Consider the following 20,180-nt stretch of genomic DNA (forward strand, 5'->3'; position numbering starts at 1 on the left):
CTGCCAAGCCCGGATTTCCAGCCATCCCTCCACAAGGTGTCAATTACGTGAGTGAAGTCATCTTGGATCCTTCAAATGTGTCCAGTTGCCAGTTGAAAACCACCAGTGGACCCCTGTCAACATGATGTGGAGTGGATGAATAGCCTAGCTGAGCCCTTCCTAAACTCTTGACTCACACTGTGAAGTATAATCAACTGGATGTTTCCAAAGCCACTAAATTTTGAAGTCATTTGTTTGTTGTGCAGCAATAGATAATCACAGCAGAAAGTTACTTTTATTTTCTCAATTTTAGAGATGAAATTGAAGGTCTTGGTCCATAGCTAGTGAGCACTAGAGTGAGGTTTCTGAGGATAGGGTATGTCTGACCCTAGAACCTGTGCTTCAAACTCACTATGGTGAATGGGCCATCACTTGTGCCCTCAGAACATCAGGCCAAACTTACTTCTTCAAAGTAGAGAAGAGGTAGAACCTACTATTTCCCCTCAACTCCTCTGGGGCGAGTAGGAGCTCAAGAAACGCTTTTTGAATGACATTTTTATTCACAGGGTGGATATGGAGAGAAGATATATATGAAAAAATGGGAAATAGCTTTTATAGTGTGGTTTTTAAATGCTAGGCACTTTGCTGTGTGCTTCTTATACATCTTGTTTACTTCCTCCCAACCTCTTTGAGAGGCACGAATTCTTAGATGAGGGAATCAAGGTTCAGGGATGTTAGGGAACTTGCCCAGCTAGTAAGGGTTAAAGCCAAGGCAGGTATGAAGGTCCCTCTGACTTTGAAGGCCATATTCTGTCCACCTTGCCAAGCTGGTCAGCTTGTGATTCTATCTGCCAGACTTGATGCTGATCCCTCCTAAACTGTGCCTTGTTAGTTTTGTGCCCTCAATCAGTTACAATCAGCATTAAGATCTAGAATTCTGATTGTGTATTCACTGTATTAAGCACCTCTTCTGGCTTTAGGCCATCCTTGGATGCACAGAACTCTGGGGTCACAGAGGAAGACTTCCTCAAACATTTCAACCAGGGTTTCAAGAATAAGTGGGATTGGATAGACCACAAAGTGAGAAGGTGAGTGACTCTGGCAGAGCTGTACAAGACTCTGTGCAAAGGCATGAAAGGGCCTGGCACTGGGGGAAATATATGTACATGCACATACATATACTGAATATTAAATATATATGATATAATAATATATATCATAAATAATGTTATATATGTGTATAGATGTATATAAAATGGTGTTATGTGAGTATATACCTACATGTTAACAATGGTTACTTTTAGTGACAAATATAAATGATTTTCCTTTCTTCTTATTTCATTGTGTAGCTGTTTTGCAATGAACATTTCTTATTTGAGTAATAAAGTATAAATAAAAAGAAAAAGCTGCATGTGTTTTGAGCAATGGGTGTGGGAGGATAGAGCATCATAAAGGCAGGTGAGCACAGAAAGACAGGAGACATGAGCTGGGACCACCTTTGCAACTCACACTAACCATTAGGAAAACTGCCTTGCTGCTCATCCTCTATCTTCCTTTCCTTGAAAAACCTGGAGACTCAGAGTAGGAAGTTCTAACTTGATCCCAAGTGGGAAAGATGAACATCCAAGCAGAGGGAGTGGTGACTGTGGTCCATGCAGGGCATCAGAACCATTGATTAGTGGCTAGCTTCTTCCAGTCATGTTCGGTCTTTAAACGAGCACATTGGAAATAATGGAGATCTGATTAAGCTACCCTTGGCAGGCTGACACACAATTATCCTACTATGTTACTGATGAGCGCAAAGGAGGCACGCAGGGAAAAATCACACACGATTTTAAAGGATGTCAACAGAAATAATATAAATTAAGAGACTGGAGATGGGAGCGGGGAAGCTGGTTGGGCTGTATCTCTAAGAATTTTGCTTTTGGAAAAATAATTCTAGAGGAGTAAAATGGTACAAACAATGTTCATTTTCTCTCACTGGCCTCTACAAGTTCGATGTGCCGTTACCATAGTTGTGTGCTAGGCAGTCACATGTCCACACTTTCCACATGCAGGTTAATTTTACTTCCTTAAATCTGGGATGAACTTTGCTCTTTTCACAGATAAAGAACAGGAGTTTGAGGAAATAAAATCTATGTTTCCCACTACTTTAGGAAATAGGGTAGAAGATAAAGTGGTTCCAGTTTTGCCAGCCTGGGACGCTTCATCTACAGTTTAGAGAAAGGGAGAGGCTATGCCCCCAAACTCAACAGTGCTTACCTCAGAGGGGTAGGATTATGGGTCAATCTTAATTTTTGTCTTTAATTCTCTGCATTTTCTCTGGTGAGCTTGTATGGCTTTTATAATCATAAACAAATTCCATTTTGGAAAAACAGTGTGTAAGGAGAACAGCTACAGGCAAGCAGACTGATGTCCCCGAGCTGACGAAATCACTGCCCAACAAAGCTGGAAGAAGGAATAGGGCAGAGGGCTCCCAGCCAGCAGAGACCGAGAGAAGGCGGCTGGGGTGTAGGTGAAGCAGCACTGGACAGGGAGTCAGGCAACCTGAGTTCAAGTCTTAGCTGTGCCTCAATCGCCTGTGTGAAGTGAGCTAGTGATGGACCCTCTCTGATTCTCAGCTTCCAAATTCCCAAATGGGGATGATCATCCTAATAGCCACTTCACAGAGGTATGAGGATTACATAATGTCACACATAGGAAAGCCCTTGTAACCCAAAGTTGATGTATACATGCTAGGGGTTATTACGGCTTTGGGTGTAAAGGTGGTAGCACAGCAGGGAAGGAGGAGAGGTGGGGAGACTGACATAGCTGAGTGCCGACGCCAGGCCAGGCAAGTCTGACACTAGGCATTGGGTGGTAGAATCATGTAGGGAAAGGCAAAGATGAGGGCCCTAGTCAAATCAGACTGAGAACCTGCTGTCGGTCACACACCTGTGCAAGCCTCGTTCACAGGTTAGCTCTTCATCTCCTTTAACAGTTCTGTCCCGCAAACTTCATGGCCATTGTGTAGACAAGGGAAGAGAGGCAAGGGGTTGGTGCGGGGGGTATCTAGCAACTTGGCCAAGGTCACACCTTTGGTAAGCAGTAGGCTAGCACTGGACCTTGGGTCTCTTGGGTTCCAAAGACCATGCTGACAGTCAGAGAACTACATCCCTAAACCGTGCACCCAACCCCAGCTCCTCCAGCCAGCATTATCTGGGGACACTGAACGGCCCCGCCAGCCAAAGACCTTGGTCCGGGCCCCGGCTGCCCGCCCTTCCCAGCCTCGCCCGCCCTGCCGGCCGCGCACCTGGTCTCCAGGGGGATGTTGCTGTTGAGCAGCCAGTTGTCCTGGGCATGGGCAGGCTCCTGGGCGCCGCCGGCGGGGGGCTCTCCGGAGAGCGAGTGATCCGTGGGGGCCGGGCTGGGGTTGCTCCTCGGCGTGAAGTTGCCCCGGTTCAGGGAGTTAATGGAGGCCGCGTGATGCTGGTTGGGGGTGTGGGTGTGCGAGAGCGGCGGCGGCGGTGTCCGGAGCCGCGCGTGGTTCTGCAGGCCACCCGGGTGATCTAGGGCACAAACACGGCGGTCAGCAGCGGCGAGCTGGGTGCTGCCCCTTGGCTGGAAAAGCAGCCACGGAGGTCTGAGCAAGACCACAGAAGAGGGCGCCGGCAAATCATACATATTGATGCAGTCAATCAGTAACTACACGACAGATGTTTATTGAGCACCTATTGTTCTAGGTGCTAGGGATACCTTAACCAACTAAACCGACAAAAATTCCCGTCCCCATTGAGCTTAAATTCTAGTAGGGGAGTAACACAATAGACAGCATACAAAAGACTAGTTACCCATCTCAGCAACTTCACATTGTTTCATGCTTTTAGGACGTGGTTTTTAAAGTGTAGCCAGGGACCAGCAGCTTCAACATCGTCTGGGAATTTGTTAGAGATGAAAATTCCCAAGCCCTGCCCCAGGCTGACTGAATCATGAACCCTGATGGGGCCCAGGAATCTGATTTTAAAAACCCTCCAAGTGACTCTCATGTATGCTAAAATTCTAGAACCACTGATTATATATGATGGTACACAGTAAATGAAACAAAGTTTTTAAAAGTAAAACGTATAGTTTACTGAGATGGTAATAAATCTAAGAGCACATACAGCCAGGAAGGGCACTGTGGCCTGTGTATGTAGGGGCAGTGGTAAAATTTTAGATGGGGTGGCCACATAAGGAGAAAGATGACTTTTGAATAAAGTGAGCCATGACGGGCCCGGTGGTTAAAAACCACTCAACGTTTACTGAGCACACTGAATGTGCCAGAGTCCCGTTCTGAGCCTTCCACAAGTGTAAATTCAGCTAATTCTCACAACCACCACAGAGTAGGGACTGCTTTTATCCCCAGTTTACAGATGAGAACATTGAGATACGTTATTTATTCCCTTTAATTACTGAGAACAACAGGTATCATCACCAATTTACAGATGAAAAATGTAGACTTGGAGCAGGTAAGTAAAGTGCCCAAGGGTTTGTGGCTAAGTGGGTGTTATTGGTAAAGAAAGAAAACGAATACAATTTCTGGTGATACCACAAATGAGGCAAGTTGTGGAGGTAAATCTTCACGATCCATCTAAGCTATGCTCACAGAAAGCCTAGTCTTTCAAAGCGGATGATATTATGGGGGTGGTGAAAAGGCCAGGAAATTACATTCTAACCTAGATTCTACCACTTATTAATCACATGGGCATGGTCAAGTCATTTAACCTCTTAAGCCTCAGTTTTCTCATCTGTAAAATAGGGGAAATAGTTTATTTGGGGAATCACAGGGCTACTGTGAGATCAAATGAGGCAATCCATAGGAAATAAATATTTCTGAAGTATTCTGCTCTTTGTTCCTCAAGAGAATTCTGTATTTTATAGAGGAAACTAAGAATCAGAAGGAACAGCAATATTCCAAAATCTGTGCTCTTCTGGGGATAGGGAGAGGGCTTTTGGAAACCAGCAAGCATAGTCAGGTATGAGGCACCATTAGTGTTATGGATTTTCCAGTGTAAGATGCATCACTCTGCTTTTTGAATAAACCAACCTTTTATGCCAAAGAGGTATAAAGCAAATCTGGTGAGGAATTTGGGAAAGGGGAGTTAGGGTGGAAGGGAGAAAGAAACAGAAACCCATTTAAGTGGATCACTTCCTTATTACAAGCTGCTACTTTCGGCATAAAGCCCACACCTGGCTTAATATAAAACCCTCCGGAATCCGATCCATGGCTGTCTTCCAGCCTCTTCTCCCATCAGCTCCATCATGCATCCTCCACTCCAGCCACATCTTTCCTCCGAGGCCAGGAGATGTGCTGAGGCCATCTGAATGGTCAAAACCTCAACTTCTACAAGGACGGTCCCCAGGAAGCTGACAGAATGTGAATAGTACCTCCTGAAGATATGCAGTGCTGTAGTGCTGGACCAGAAGGAAACTATCAGGGATGTTCCTTGCTGGGAAGGGAGAGAACCTGGAGGCGAATACAACCTGTCCAGGCAGAGTGTCCCACTCAGAGAACAGGGAGTGTTGGACCAGGAAGAAGGTGAGAATGTGCAGGGTCATTTGTTCTGTCCAGCTGTCCTCAGGTAGCACTTTAATGGAGACAGAAAGAGCCTGGGACAGAAGCCAGCAGCAGAAGCAGCCTCCTGGGCTGACTGAATGTTCTTCCCAGGCTTGGCCTTTCAGGCTGCGGGCAGTAGTCCACCAGAGCAGTGGGAGGCAGCGGCTGAACCACTACCATCCAATGGTTATCAAGAGGCCAGCAGAGAAGTGTTACCCAGTCCTTGCTCTTGCTCTGGCCCTAGGAGTCAACCTCATGGCATTTTACTTAATTGATATAGTTTCTGCTATGTATTGAAGCATCTACAATGTGTGCTTTCACATCCTTAACTTTTCTAATGCTCACAACAACCCTTAGGGGGCAGTATTTGTATTCCCATTTTACAGATGAGGACACAGGCTTACAAAACTAGTCAGTAGTTCTCATAAATACAAAGGTCAAATTCAGTCTACCAAACCATGGTGCCTTTGCGTAAAACTTGGACACCTCCTGGACTGTCTGTCCATGGCTAAATGCAGGAAAAAGGTCCTCAGTGAAGACAGTAGCATCTGATATCTGGGCCAGGCAAGCCTACAGACATTTGCTTTGTGACTAATGGGACACCTGGCTCTGGCTTCATAAATGATCAGGGGAACTGTCAAAAGTCCTGCAATTATGAAATTTTAAGATCACTGGTTCAGGTCTAAAAACTAACTTCTAAAAGGAAATTCTCCTATAAGGACAAGGAATGTTTTCTATGGGAACAGGGAATGCTCTGGCCCAAATCCTCTCTATTTTTTGAGCCCTCAGCTCAACTGCTTCCCCATTCAGAAAGACTTCCTTGATCTATCCTCCTTTTCCTCTTGAATGCTGACAGCAGGCAACCCAGACCTCTCATTTTCATCTCCTCCCCAAGAGCAAGCATACTGATGTCCACATGTTGCCTCCTCCGGGAGGTGTGAAAGTCCCTATCTTCTCTTCTCTGTGCTGATCACAGAGCCTAGAATTGAGCAGGTGCTCAATTAAGTTTATTGAGCAAATAGCCATGTGAATGGCCTAAGCTGTCAGTGCAAGCAAGTGAGGTTCATATTTGTGTGCAAAAAATCATAGTAGACCACTCTGGGCCTGCTAGACCATGGGTCTATGCAGGCCTTTACTTACTTGCCTGGAGCCAGAGTTGCAGAGGCTTTGGCTAGGCCCTTTATTTCCCTTCCCTCACCCTTTCTAGCTTGAGAACCTTAAGAAAGGGGACCTTGATGTTTCCCGGGTTCCCAAAGGAAAAGCTCTACATTTGGGAGCTCAGCAATGGAAACCTCACTTACAAACCCCAGAAAGAAATGTAAACTTCCCAAAGAGCAAATGTTTCCTCTGGTCTGAATGGACTCTATTTTTTTTTTTTTTTTTGCTCCTGTGGCCAGGAGCGAAGACGGAGGTGAGAGGCTACAGAGGAGCCTTCTTTTATCCCCCTACGAATATGCAACCTCATCTTTGGAGGGAATCTCAGAACCAGTTCACCGATTCAGAATTTATTGAATGCCTATTCTGTGCCAAGTCTTATACACTAGGTATTGGGAATAAAACAGTGAACAAGATAAATATGGCCTAAGAGAGAACTCTCTTCTAGTTTCTATTTACTGGCTGGTTGACCACCAACAACTCACTTCCCTTTGGTCCTTGGTCAGTTTGTCTGTGAAAGGGCAAACTTTCCTACTTCACCACTTTCTGGAGGATGAAAAGCCACGGGTTTGCTTGGGTGCCAAGTGTACCATCAACTCCTACTACGTCCTGAGGGAAAGACCCATGTGTCATTCCTCTCCATATCCCCAGTGTCTGCACAAAGCTGGGCCTGATGCATGGTAGGCTCTCAGTAAATCTTTACAGAATGTCGGGGAAAGAACAACTCAGGTAGTTGGGCCTTTTGCCTGCACAGGCAGTTGCTTCTCTTAAGCTACCTGAGAGTACACATTGGTACACCTGCAAAGCTGTGACGCAATTTCCAATTTATACCCTCTTCTCACAGGTATAGCTACCAAGTATATCCGTGAATCAAGCCCAAATGTGAGTCATTTTACTGTTATTTGTGCACACCACTACCAGTAAAAGTCACTTGTGCACCTGAGTTTTGCAAGCCTGGTTTTCCAGGAAGTTTCTTTGCTTCCTACAAGTTCTTAAATATATTTGCAGTTACTAGTGTCCTCCAACACCTCAGGCAGTTTTCATTTTAGATGCACAAAAATCCCGAACACCGAAGCTTCCTGGCTGCACCTCCCTGAACTAAGATCATAGTGAGGCTCCTTTACAGTGCTGGGCAGAGCCGTATGTAAGAGAAAGAGACTGGGCTTTGGTGTCAGAGAGCCCTGAGTTCAAGTTTTGGCTCTGCCACTTAGAAGCTGTGTGACCTTCATCAAGTCACTTACTTTCTCTGGAGCTTTAGTTTTCTTATAACTAAATGGAAATAACGCCTACCTTATAGGACTGTTACGAGAATTAAAAGAGATAATGTATGTGAGTATTTAGCACCATGGTTGGAATATAGTAATTCTGAAAAATGGTAACTATTAATTCCACAATTACAATAAAGTCATGTTGAATGAACACATCGCAAAGGCCTGAATCATCACCACGGTGATCACTCTTCAGCATTTACAGCATGGGTTCCAAAGCAAAAAACCTCGAGAGAGCAAGAGCAGAATAATATCTAACAGAAGTATGATACTCTTTTATTACACTGAATCCCACTCTGGACAACCTGCTGGCTCCTAGGAGCTCTAGTCTCAGGAGGGTGCCTGTAGCTGAACTTGTAGTTCAGAAACTGATGAGAATGGCTGTAGCCCTGACACTCAGAACAAAACCAGACACATGGGCTCACCATGTATTCAAAGATGAAAGCCCCTTTCTGCATTCGATTAGCATCTCAGAGCAAACCAGGCAGGGGCTGCTACCCACATCCATACCTCTCTGCCCTGGGTTCAGGTGTGCCATAAGGAGAGGGCCCCAGTGTTAATCAGCCAGGAATATTAAACAACCCCTTGTATGCAGGGACTTGATGGATTAAAAGATGAGGATAAGCCCCATCCTTGACAAGTAGCCAGTGTTTGGGAGGACAGCTAGCAAAGATACAAGAGCAGAGCTCAGGGACCTCACAGACCTAGACCTTAACTCTGTCTCCTACTAGCCACATTCACCTCTGAGCCTCTAGTCATTCATCTATAAAAGGTATATATAATAGTAATGGCAATAAAAGGAAGAGAAAGAACATAGACTACTGTAGGTTGAACACATAGAGATTCAGAAATAAAACAAATATGGTCCTTGACTTTGAGATGCTTATAGTCTAGTAAAGAAAATGGATATACAAACAGATATATACTACACAAACTGGTGATGATAAAACTATACATCACTATCATCATCACACACATTAGTTAACATTTACTGAGTATTTACTACTTGCCATATACTTTCTAAATACTTTGATTATTTAAGCCTCATAACAGCTCTGTAAAGAAGGTACTGTTATTACCCCCAGTTTTGTAAATAAGGAAACTGACACATAAAGGCTAAGCAATTTGCCCAAGATTTCGAAACCTTTAATTGGTGGAGCCAGAATTTGAACTCAGGCAGTCTGCCTCCATAGACCCTACTGTTAAACACTCTTCTTTGTGTGCATTCAATGAGTGAATGCAGGAAAGGTGCTTATATCAATGCCTGCCACATCCTGAGCACTTTCCAAGTGCTGACCACAGTAATCCTTACCAGCAAACGCCACAGTCCCAGGGAGCACCACGGGCATGGAGAGCAGCTGCCAGACTGACTGTCAGGGTCAGGAAAGGTTTCTGAGAAGGGACATGTGACCTATGTCTGAGAGGCATTCTAGGCAGCAGATAATAGCTGTGCAAGGGTTCAGAAGCAAGGCCAGCTGGGGACAGTTTTATAATTAGTGTGAAATGGCTGTGCGAGGACAGTGGCTGCGGGTGAGGTAGAGACGCTGGGGCAGGCCCAGGTGGTCACTGCCTGGAGGTGCCAGGCTAAAGACCTTGGCCTTTATTCAGAGGATTGGGGGTCACATTAGTATGTGAGGAAGATTTCTGGTGGCCACATGGAGGATGAACCAGGCCGGGATAGGCTATGAGCACCCCCTAGACTGATGGCAGGGTGCCTCCCTGGTGGAAAGATTCCAGTGGAGTCCACCACTGTTCTTTTATGAGATCACATTCATGAGAAAAAGGCATGAACTTCCAGAGCTTTGGCTCAGGCAAGGAACTCAATCGTGTCAATAGCCCTGTGATCTAAGGCCAACTCTGGCTCCAAGAAAGGGTCCCAGGCCGAGTGCCCACATCCAGCCCTGCAAATGGCAGACAGGTGCCCGAAGGTCTCCTTGCTACAGAGCTAGTGATGACTCTAGCATGCAACTGCAGTCATTAATTGGGTCCTAAAGATTGTCAGATATGAAAGATGATGGTATTTAATTATCATAAAACAAAAACTCCAGCTGCCTGAGAATGCCAACAGAAAGAGTTATTTGGCTTCCATTAAAATGCCATCGACTACCACTGACATGGGACAGTGATGTAGCAATGCTGAGAGCTTAGCTAATGAACCCTGGCCTACACTACCAATTTACGAAGGCCAGAAAGCTCTTTATCACCACAGTTAGCAGTCAGAAGCTGATAGCCTGACTTCCAGTCTCAGTTCTGCCTCCTTCAAGCTGTAGAATCTCGGGCGCTTTATTTAACCTGAGTTTCAGTTTCTTCACTTGTCAAATGTATATGAAAGCACTTGCAAACTGTGAAGTCTTGTGCAAGAGTCAGAGAAAACTATCACTATTATTGTTACCTGAACCTAGAATGGATCAAAGCAATAAAGTCCACAATGTAACCACCAGTCTGAACATGAGGCTAGGGTTCACACTTTGTGTAGTGTTTTCTCTGCCTATTCACCCCTTCTCTGGACAAAATCCTTTTGGTTCATTCTCACTACGTCATGGTCAGTGCTCAAGGCTTCTAAACAGTATTTGGCCTGAAATCCCAGATGGACTCACACACAAGGAAGGGCCCACAGAGGACAGTAGACTGTGGGGCTTCCCTGGCTCCCCTTCCAGTATTCTGATGGGGAATAAAAAAATAGCACCTTGAGGTCACAATATGGCTATTTCTGCTTCCTCATTCGTTTAGTCAGGACAGAACTTTGGGCGAACACTCAGATTATTAAATTGCTTTGCATTTTAGAAACAGTGATGAAGGGACAATGTATGAAAAAGCCTCATTGTATGACACAGTGGTTTTTAAATAGGGGTGTCTGGAAATGAGGAAGGGTGTTTTCTAGTTGTCACAATCGCTGGGAAGCACTGGTGGCCTTTGGCAGGAGGGGGCCAGGGAAGTTAGCTGCATGCAATGACTGCGACCAGCGATCCTAGGGGATATGCACTCCAGTGGCAGTAGGATGGGTAAACAGCTACTATAAAACTTTATTCTCCATTTGCCTCCTCCAGCCCCATCCTCAGTTCCAGACCATTCTCTGTCTTTCTGTGTCCTAGGAGGCTGACTCCTAAGGATTGCAATACCTGGGCTCCCTTGCCTACTGGCTTCTGGATAGGTGTGGCTAATGGTGAGCATAGCAGGACACTGAAAGGTAGGAAAAGAGAGAGGCTGGAGTAACCTTCTTGCTATGGTTTGAATGTGTACCCCAAATTTCATGTGTTGGAAACATAATATCTAAATTCATATGTTGATGGCATTTGGAGGTGGGGCCTTTGGAAAGAGATTGTGGTGAGATAAAACCATCAGGGTGGAGCCCCAGTGGTGGGACTGGTGGCTTTATAAGAAGAAGAGAGACATGGTCTGACACACTCTTGCCCTCTCACCATGTGATGCCTTCTGCCATGTTATGACATGCTAAGTAGGCCCTCACCAGATGTGGCACCCTGGACTTTGGATTTCCTAGCTTCCAAATGTAAGAAGGAAATTTCTTTTCTTTAGAAATTACCCTGTCTGCTAGAGCAGACAATGAACAAGATACTTCTTTTCCCCCACCCCGTGGCAGCTTGCCTTCAGCTCTGAGTCTCAGGCAGTAGCCACATCCCTCCAGGCTACAACAACTTACAGATAGAGTGGTCTAGGGAAGCTTCTAGGAAGAGCAAGGACTCAAACTGAGCACTGAAGTAGAAGCAGGACAGAGGCAGACAAAAGGGGAGCAAGAGGGCATTCTAGGTAGGGGCCTGGCATGAGTGAACAAAGGCCCACAGGCTGAAAGATATAGACCCCTTGTGGCAGCAGGATGGTGAGAGACCTGGGCACATGGAATAGAGATTTGGCAATGGATCACAAAGAGAAATGAGGTTGGAACCCACCTTCAAGAGCCTAGAGCCAGAGGCAGTTTCAAGGGTGTTCAGAGAAAGGGCTCACCCCAACTTCCAGTGAGACAGTCTTGCTCTGTCACCCAGGCTGCAGTGCAGTGGCATGATCTCGGCTCACTGCAACCTCCGCCTCCTGGGTTCAAGCAATTCTCCTGCCTCAGCCTCCCGAGTAGTTGGGATTACAGCCGCACACGATCATGCCTGGCTAATTTTTAAATTTTTAAAGTAGAGACTGGGTTTCACCATGTTGGCCAGGCTGGTCTCGAACTACTGACCTCGTGATCCAGCCCGCCTCGGCCTCCCAAAGTGCTGGGATTACAGGCTTGGTGAGCCACCGCGCCCAGCCGACTTCTAATCTTTTAAAGCCAAGAGTAGTCAAAAGAGTGAACCAGAACTCCCAGGCTTCATTAAAATGTGCATGAAGTTCCTCAACCATCAGTGAATGTTCTCTAGGATAGAACTGGGGGAGAGTGCCCTACTGCTTTTAACTAGACAATTGACAGAAGAACAGAGTTTCGGCGTCTGCCAAAGACAGGTGTAATCACCATTGCTCTCTATTCCTAGGGTCATGGTAATTCATAGACAAATTAAGCCAAGAGCATCAAAACCTGTCTTTTCTAAGCATGGGGCACACATAACTTGGCTGGGCCACCATTTGAATCCAAAAGTAGAACTATCTCACAACATATACTCCACCAGATTTCATTCTTGTGTTTATCCCAATCAGCGGCTAATTTGCTGTGTGACCTTGGGCAAAGCACTTAACCTATCTGAGCCCCAGTTTCCCCAATTGACAAACAGAAAAGGAGGTGGTGGGAGTTCACTCCAATTGTAAATCTAAGACTGTATCATTCTGAGCCTGTATTTGTTAATGAACATCTGCTTACAAAATATGTGCACAGCAAGTCGTGTATTATATTGTGTTGTGTGACTGGGCACCAAACAAGGCAAAACGATGGAATGAAAGAAAGGGAAACATGTGGTGGTTCTTCCCTCCCTCCTGCCCTCCTTCCCTTCCTCCCACCTGCCTTCCTTCCCTCCCTCCTTCCCTTCCTTCTTCTCTCCCTCCTGCCCTCCTTCCCTTCCTCCTTCCCTCCCTCCTTCCCTTCCTTCTTCTCTCCCTCCCACCCTCCTTCCCTTCCTTCTTCTCTCCCTCCCGCCCTCCTTCCCTTCCTGCTTTTCTGCTTTCATTTCTTTTACAAACATCACTTTTTATAAACCTTGTCCTTGATACTGGAGACGTAGAGCTGGATTAGGCAAAGTTTCTGCCTGTAAAATCCGAACAGACTTTGCTGCGAAAGGCCAGCTGCAGCCGGAGGGGGCGGGATGTTTTCTGGATACATGCTTTCCCCAACTTAAAGCTGTGTCTATCTCAAGGCAGAATTTGTCCTGGGAAAGCTTTCTGGCTGTCAAATGAGTTTTCCTTCCTTCCATTGTCACCTTCTTACCCTTTTCAAAAATGATCTGATCCATAAACAGTTAGGTCAAGTTCCAAATCAACGAGGAACCATAGTTGATGGGTAAGGGGTGTGTGTGTGTGTGTGTGTGTGTGTGTGTGTGAGTGTGGGGGTGGAATTCAGCTCAACAGGAGTGGGCAGTGTGATGGAGCGGATAAGCAGCTCATGGAAATGTAGGTAGGCTGCATTCACAGAGGAGAAGCACGAAGAACCAGGGACGGCCATGCTGTGCTGATTTGCTGGAGCAGACCCAGACGAGGGATACCGGTTGGTGGGGTCAACTCAGTATAGCAGAGGCTGATCCTTCCCAAGGTCTCTGGAGCTAGTTAATGCTTTCCCTGGCTTCCTTGGATGGTGAAGGGTTTAGAAACTGTGTTCCTGTGGGAGTAGGGGGAGGACTGATGCTATTAGCCTGGAGAGGAGAGGGGAAGAGGAAGAGGAAGGGCTTAAAGAAAGAGTATGTGTTTAGGAGTCCAGCTGAAAAATGCTAAATGCCTTATAATGTCCAAGTTTCATAGCTTATGCCCACACAATTCACGTGCTAGGAAATAACACACCCAATCACATGGTGTATTAGAGAGTCCTAGATAGAAGAACTATTCCCAGCCTTGCCTTTTACTCACTCTGTGACTTTGGGGAAGTCCCTTTCTTTCTCTGGGCCTCATTTTGTCTATCTGAAAAAGGAAGTTCCTTCATTTTATAATCTCCTGAGTCCCTTCCAGCCATTGATGGTCTAGTTCCTCTTGGCTTCCCTTGTTCCTCTCAGGGAATTTCTTGGAAAGAAGGAAATAGCGAGAATACTACTGCTGCTTCAAACAGCCAAAGGGGTGGGAGAAGGAGTAAATCTACTTCTTGGGGCTTCAGAAAGATGAATGAGAACCAAGACCAGGACGTTACCTAGAGCAGACAGCAGTTCAGCTTAAGAAAACCCTTCCTCCTGCCAAGCTCTCCAGTATCGAATGGGCTGCCTCTTAAGGTAGTGAGTTCCTTGTCAATGAAGCAGGGCTGATATAACGAGCCTCAACCTCCTGCCTGAATGTCAAGCCTCTACTGCTCTAACTAAATGTACACACAGTTAAACTTAATGCCTCCCTGTCCCCGCAGCCCCAATTCTATACTCCCTCTCCTAATGCTCCTGATCTCAACATCACCAGCTGCTGCCAGAACCTCCCACCCAATCAATCAACCAGACCTCCGGGAATTGCCACTGTGTCTTCCTTCTTTTTCAGGTTCAACAACTTAACAATGTAACCAATTCCTCTAGCTGTCATTTTCCACATATCTGCTAGCTCTTCACCACCCCTGCTGCCACTACATTAGCTCAGGTCCTCACTGGTGGACAGTCAGGCCAGGGGCATAGCCAACATTGGTGCCCCAGCCTGCCGGCTCACCCCCTTCGATTCAGTGGCCATTCATCAGCTGGAGTGAACTCCCTAAAAGGAAACTGGGTTATGTTACTTCCCTGATTGAAAGCATTTTTGTGGCTTCCCACTGCCTACAGGACAAGACCCCTCACCATCTGGCATGAGTCCACTGCTCCAGGGTAGCACCCCATAGCTCCCCACCTCCCTCTTTAAAAAGGTGCCAAGGTTAACAGGTTAATTAGACACCACTCATGAAACTGCTCACTGCTTGTCTCATGGCCATGGCTGTGTACATATTGTTTGTTTTCTGCATGGGAGGCTTCTCACACCTTTGCCTGGTTAACTCAGATTAGAAGTTACCTCCTCCAGGAAGCCTTCTCTGATCATTCTCACACCCAGTTTGGACTCTCTAGCTTCCATGGCTCACTCTGAGTAATCACCATTTGTTTACTGGTCTGTCTCTTCCACCATACTGTACGCTCCAAGGGCAGATGTTGTATCTTAATATATCATAGGCTGTGTGAGGCTAGAAGAGGATGATTACCCTCTCTGGGGTACCAGGTAGGTTTCCATCTGTGGACTCTTTTACCTAGGAACTGTCACTGATTCTCGAGGGGCCTGGGGTGATTTGGGCACTCTGTGCATCCTCATCCTTCCCTTTAAACTTGACCTTTCTCCAAACTGCACATTTAAGACAGCTGATAATTGAGATGGGCATAAACTCTTTATATTTTTATCAACAGTTGAAGATGCCATGAAAAGAAAATCAAGACAATGAATCTCAAGGTTCCTGCAGGGAATAGCCTACTTTGTTGAACGTGATGGCCAGCATCAAAGGTCAGGGCAGTTTGTCAGGTCATTTTCCAAATTCCAACCCCAATTCCATGGGCCCTGCAGGAGGCTAAATACCAGCACACGGAAGAGGTGAATTCTCATCCATCATGTTCATACTTTTTCCTCTACTTTGTAGCCATCAGTAATTTTGAAGAAACGACTTTCTCTTGGAAAAGACACTGAGATTCCTCAAATGAAAGGGACAAGTTGGCTAAAAGGTCGCTAGAACCCACAGAGCAGTATTGCATGGTGGGTGAGCACCACGGCTGTCTCAAGCTGCCTACAGATCAAATCGCACCTGCCTTGCATACACGCTGGTCACATGTTACAGATCTTTTCTGGACCCCAGTTTCATGCCACGAACCTCATTCAAACAGCACAGTGGCCAGGAAGTTGAGCGCTGAATCAAATGGAACCAAGTTTGAAACCAGGGTTTACCACTTACTAGCTTTGTGGTTTTGAGTGCGTTTTTAACCTCTGAAAGCCTTGATTTCTTCATCTGTAAAATGGGGATAATAGCATAATCTACTTCTTAGCACTGTTGTAGGGATTTAGTGAGACGGTGCATATGGAGTCCTTAGCACAGTGACCAGCCAATAGTAAGGATCAATTTAGGCTACTAATTCACTCTCATAGCTCCTTGGAATTACATTTAATTAATTTTTCCTTATGCTATAGGGTCTCCAAGGGCAGAGATCTTATTTGTTTTTCCACTTAGTGCTTGGTGGCTATAAATGTTTGTTGAATGAAGCTAAATTAAGCCTTTGTCCGTGTACAGTCTTTAGGTCTGGACACTGGGAAGTTGTCAGAGAGGAAAAAATAAATATTTATTTTTAAATTTATTTCCTTTATTTTAAAAATTCCCCCATGCAGAACTAGAGAATGAATATTTATTGACACATGACAATGATCGGGCTTTTACAAAGGTTTCCTTAGTTCATCTTCAGAGGAATAGTATAGAGTAGGTCTTAATTTCTCCATTTTGCAAATGAGAAAACTGAGCCTCAGAAATCTGCTCACATCTTTGTTTATGAAATTTTTCAATTTTTTTCAATGATGGGGTATTTCAAGCCCTAGCATTGAGGTCAACTCTGTTAAATGTGACATCTTGATTTAAAAAGCAAACAACACACAAAACAAGAAACCTGCCCATGGTCACACTGCTGGGAAATGATAAAAGCTAAGATTCAGATACAAGCTTCTGATTGCTCTACTTTTGACGCCTCCTAGAGGCAGAAGAAGAAAAAATTAATTCTGACGTACCTTGGCTATATGCACTGAGCAATTTATTAAATGCAAAAACCCCTCAGGTTTTTTTTTTTTTTTTTTTTTTTTTTTTTTTTTTTTGAGACAGAGTCTGGCTCTGTCGCCCAGGTTGGAGTGCAGTGGCCAGATCTCAGCTCACTGCAAGCTCCGCCTCCCAGGTTTACACCATTCTCCTGCCTCAGCCTCCTGAGTAGCTGGGACTACAGGCGCCCACCACTACGCCCGGCTAGTTTTTTGTATTTTTAGTAGAGACGGGGTTTCACCGTGTTAGCCAGGATGGTCTCGATCTCCTGACCTCGTGATCTGCCCGTCTCGGCCTCCCAAAGTGCTGGGATTACAGGCTTGAGCCACCGCGCCCGGTCACCCCTCACGTATTTTTGTTATCGTTGAACAACGACCATATCAACAGTTATATGAATGATGTTTTGGGGACCACAAAAAGTGTTGCTGTTTGATAACACACCAGAAGGACAATCCTAAGAGATGGGTGTTATTATCCTCCTTTCACAAGGAAGAAAATGGAGACTTTGCAAGGCTACATAGCTTGCCCAGGTGGCAGAGTCCACAAACAGAGACTCGAAATGCAGAGTGCTTCCCAGCCTTTAGAGAAGCTGCATGCAAACCCCTCTACCTTCACCGAAGAGAGGCTATCCAACTGCAGCAAGTCATAAGGCAGCATGGTGGCCCCTACTCATGTGACCCTTATCTTCTTCCTCAGGCCCTAAAAGGCCTCACTTGGGGGAAAAGGCGGAAAGCATCTACCTAAGTGTACAAATCAGAGAGATGCTTTTCGTCATTTATGACTGACCACATATGGGTTTTTCCATTTTATTTTTTTCTATTTTATTTTATTTTATTTTTTTATATAAGCTCAGGAGATCCTGGGCAGGTATTCCATCCATCAATGTCCATAAGCCAAGTCATACTAGAAACAGATAAAAGAAATTTTGTCCTCCTGAAGTCCTCTGCAAAGTGCCTGGCTCAATCCCTAGGCAAGAGAAATGTAATAATAATACCAATGATGGTCTTAAAGTATTGAAGACTTGCTGGGCTGCTAGTTAGTCTGCAAAGCATCTTTAGGCCACTGTCTTTCCATTTCATCTTCCCAAGAGTCCTCGGAGGTAGGTTTAAGAGGAACATAATACAATATGTTAGGAGGGTGGCCTGGGTTTGAATCCTGGCTCTACTATTTCCTAGCTGTGGCCTTGCACAAGTTACTTAGCTTTTCTTGTGCCCATTTTCCTGGCTTGAGATACAGAGATATTAGTCACAGGGTTACCATGAGGATTCATGTAAAGTGCTAAGAACACATATGACACACAGCAAGTACTCACTAAATGTTAGCTATTGTTATCTCTATTTTCCAGAAGAGAAAACTGAGGCTCAGGGAGAGAATGTGTTCATGCTTCATAGCAACTAAGTGCCAAATCTGAAATCCGAGTCTGCCTGGCTTCAACTCCCAAGCTCTTAACGGTGATGGTATACTTTCTACCCTTCACTGACCTGTACATTTCACCTGGCATGCAGTAAGTGTTCTGCAAATAGTATTATTATTAATATTAAGAATGTCCTCCTAAGTGCTACGGTCCTCGTCAATGTCCTCCTACTCGTTCTCTTACCACAGCATCATGTGCTGTTTATAGAGCAGTCCCCTCGCAAACCCTGGAGTCAGGGCACAAATGACGCTAACTTCATTTCAATGCAAAAGGTGTATATTCTGTGGGTGCCACCTGGGCTTATTACCCAAGTTAATTCTTTTCTCTCAGCTGTGGAATATTTTACTTTTCCAATTTCAGAATCTACTTACGTTAAAAAAAAAAAAAAAGAGAGAGAGAGAGAGCAAGAGAAATCCAATCAGCCACCTCAGGTTTGTGAAACAAATAATGCAGCTGGCATAGAACCTTAATCAAACAGTTATATTCATAACCACAGCGATCACTGTTCTGCCTAATTTATACAGCCCAGGGCATTCTGAAGAAAATGTCTCTTGACAATGTAAGATGCAATGCAGAGGTGCACTGACACCACTGAAGGGGTGTAGATCTCCAGGCCTGGCATCTTGATGAATCTGAAGCAAATTGGGATTTGGAGGCACATCCCCCAGGAATTCCACCCATGCCCGAATGTCATTCTGCATTTTCTTTTTAAATAAGGAAGTGTGAGAAATAAACTTTTACCTGGCTGCTTCCTTTGTTTTCTGGAAGAAATAAAGTAGAAAGGCCAAGCTGCCTTCATGTCCAGAGAGGACAAGTGCTTCAGAGTCTGGTTGACACGGGTTTGAATCCTGGCTCTGCCACTCACTCAGCTGTATGCTCTAGACAAGTTACTTAGCCTCTCTGAGTGTCATCTGTGAAATGGAGACAACTGTACATACTCAGAGACTGAAGTTTAAATGAGAGAACAGTGAGTTTCCTATATGAATTTTTGTATTCCCAATGGTCCCAATACAAGACCTACTTATTGTAAGTCTAATCTAAATGTTTATTCCCTATGTTTACAATCCCAATGTCTATGGTTACTGAGTGAATACTATGTGCCAGAGATTGTGTTAAGTTCTTTACATGCATAAACTTATTTTATGCTAAAAACAACCTCATAAAATATGTATTATTATCCAATTTCCAGCTTGAAATAACCGAGGCTTTGAGAAGTCAGTAGACTGGTACAAAATAACACAACTAGTAAGAGGGGGAGCTATTAGAAGTGCCAAGATCACAGAGGCAGAGTCAGGATCCCAATGCAGGCTTGTTGATTCTTCTTCTCTGTCTTGCCCCTCCCTCCACATCAGCCATCAAACTCCATGCTCAGCAGACAGCAGATACTTGACGAATGTAATTCCCCCTTTCTTCCTTCTTTTTATTTCACATTCTGGGATTCCTTGGGACAACTCAGAAATCCAAGTAATAGTTCAGAGGGGCTTAATCATCATTTCCAACCAATATCAGTGAGTATTTGCAATGGGCTTACTCTGCGTTGGTTACTGGGCAGAGATACTTCTATCCTTGCTATAGCCCCCTAGATTTCTGGATTATCTAGATGAAAAGTAACTGAGCAATGTAACTCTCTTGAATGACTTGGGGTGGGGGAGCTGCGTCACTAGCACCTTGGCATATCTGATTTGGCCTGCTTGTGGTGTTCCCACTGTCCTGTGGTGGCACGTGGTAGGCCTAGGTTCTAGTTCCTGCCCCGCCATGATCTTGCTGGCACAGAGTCCAGTCACTGCACCTTTCTGAACTTTAGTTCCTTCCTGTGTCTATGGAGAGTGTTAGACCTGATTCATTTTCTTAGCAAATATTTCTGTCAATTGTTTCCAAACTTTTCACTCCTAGGATCCTATGACTATCCACAATTACCCTATGTTTTAAAATATT

General features: G+C 45.0%; 1 protein-coding gene across 17 annotated transcripts in view; it reads right to left on the bottom strand.

Moving 5' to 3' along the window:
- The window catches only part of TENM4 (teneurin transmembrane protein 4), a 3,083,677-nt gene that overhangs the window by 241,134 nt on the left and 2,822,363 nt on the right, over positions 1-20,180 (bottom strand). For all 17 annotated transcript variants that reach the window (XM_073019796.1, XM_073019792.1, XM_073019798.1 and 14 more), the window contains one exon: positions 3,272-3,527. In XM_073019796.1, coding sequence (XP_072875897.1) covers positions 3,272-3,527 — 256 coding nt within the window. The remainder of the gene's footprint in view (positions 1-3,271; positions 3,528-20,180) is intronic.

The sequence above is a fragment of the Chlorocebus sabaeus genome, chromosome 1, assembly GCF_047675955.1.
Source record: "Chlorocebus sabaeus isolate Y175 chromosome 1, mChlSab1.0.hap1, whole genome shotgun sequence".
NCBI lineage: Eukaryota > Metazoa > Chordata > Mammalia > Primates > Cercopithecidae > Chlorocebus > Chlorocebus sabaeus.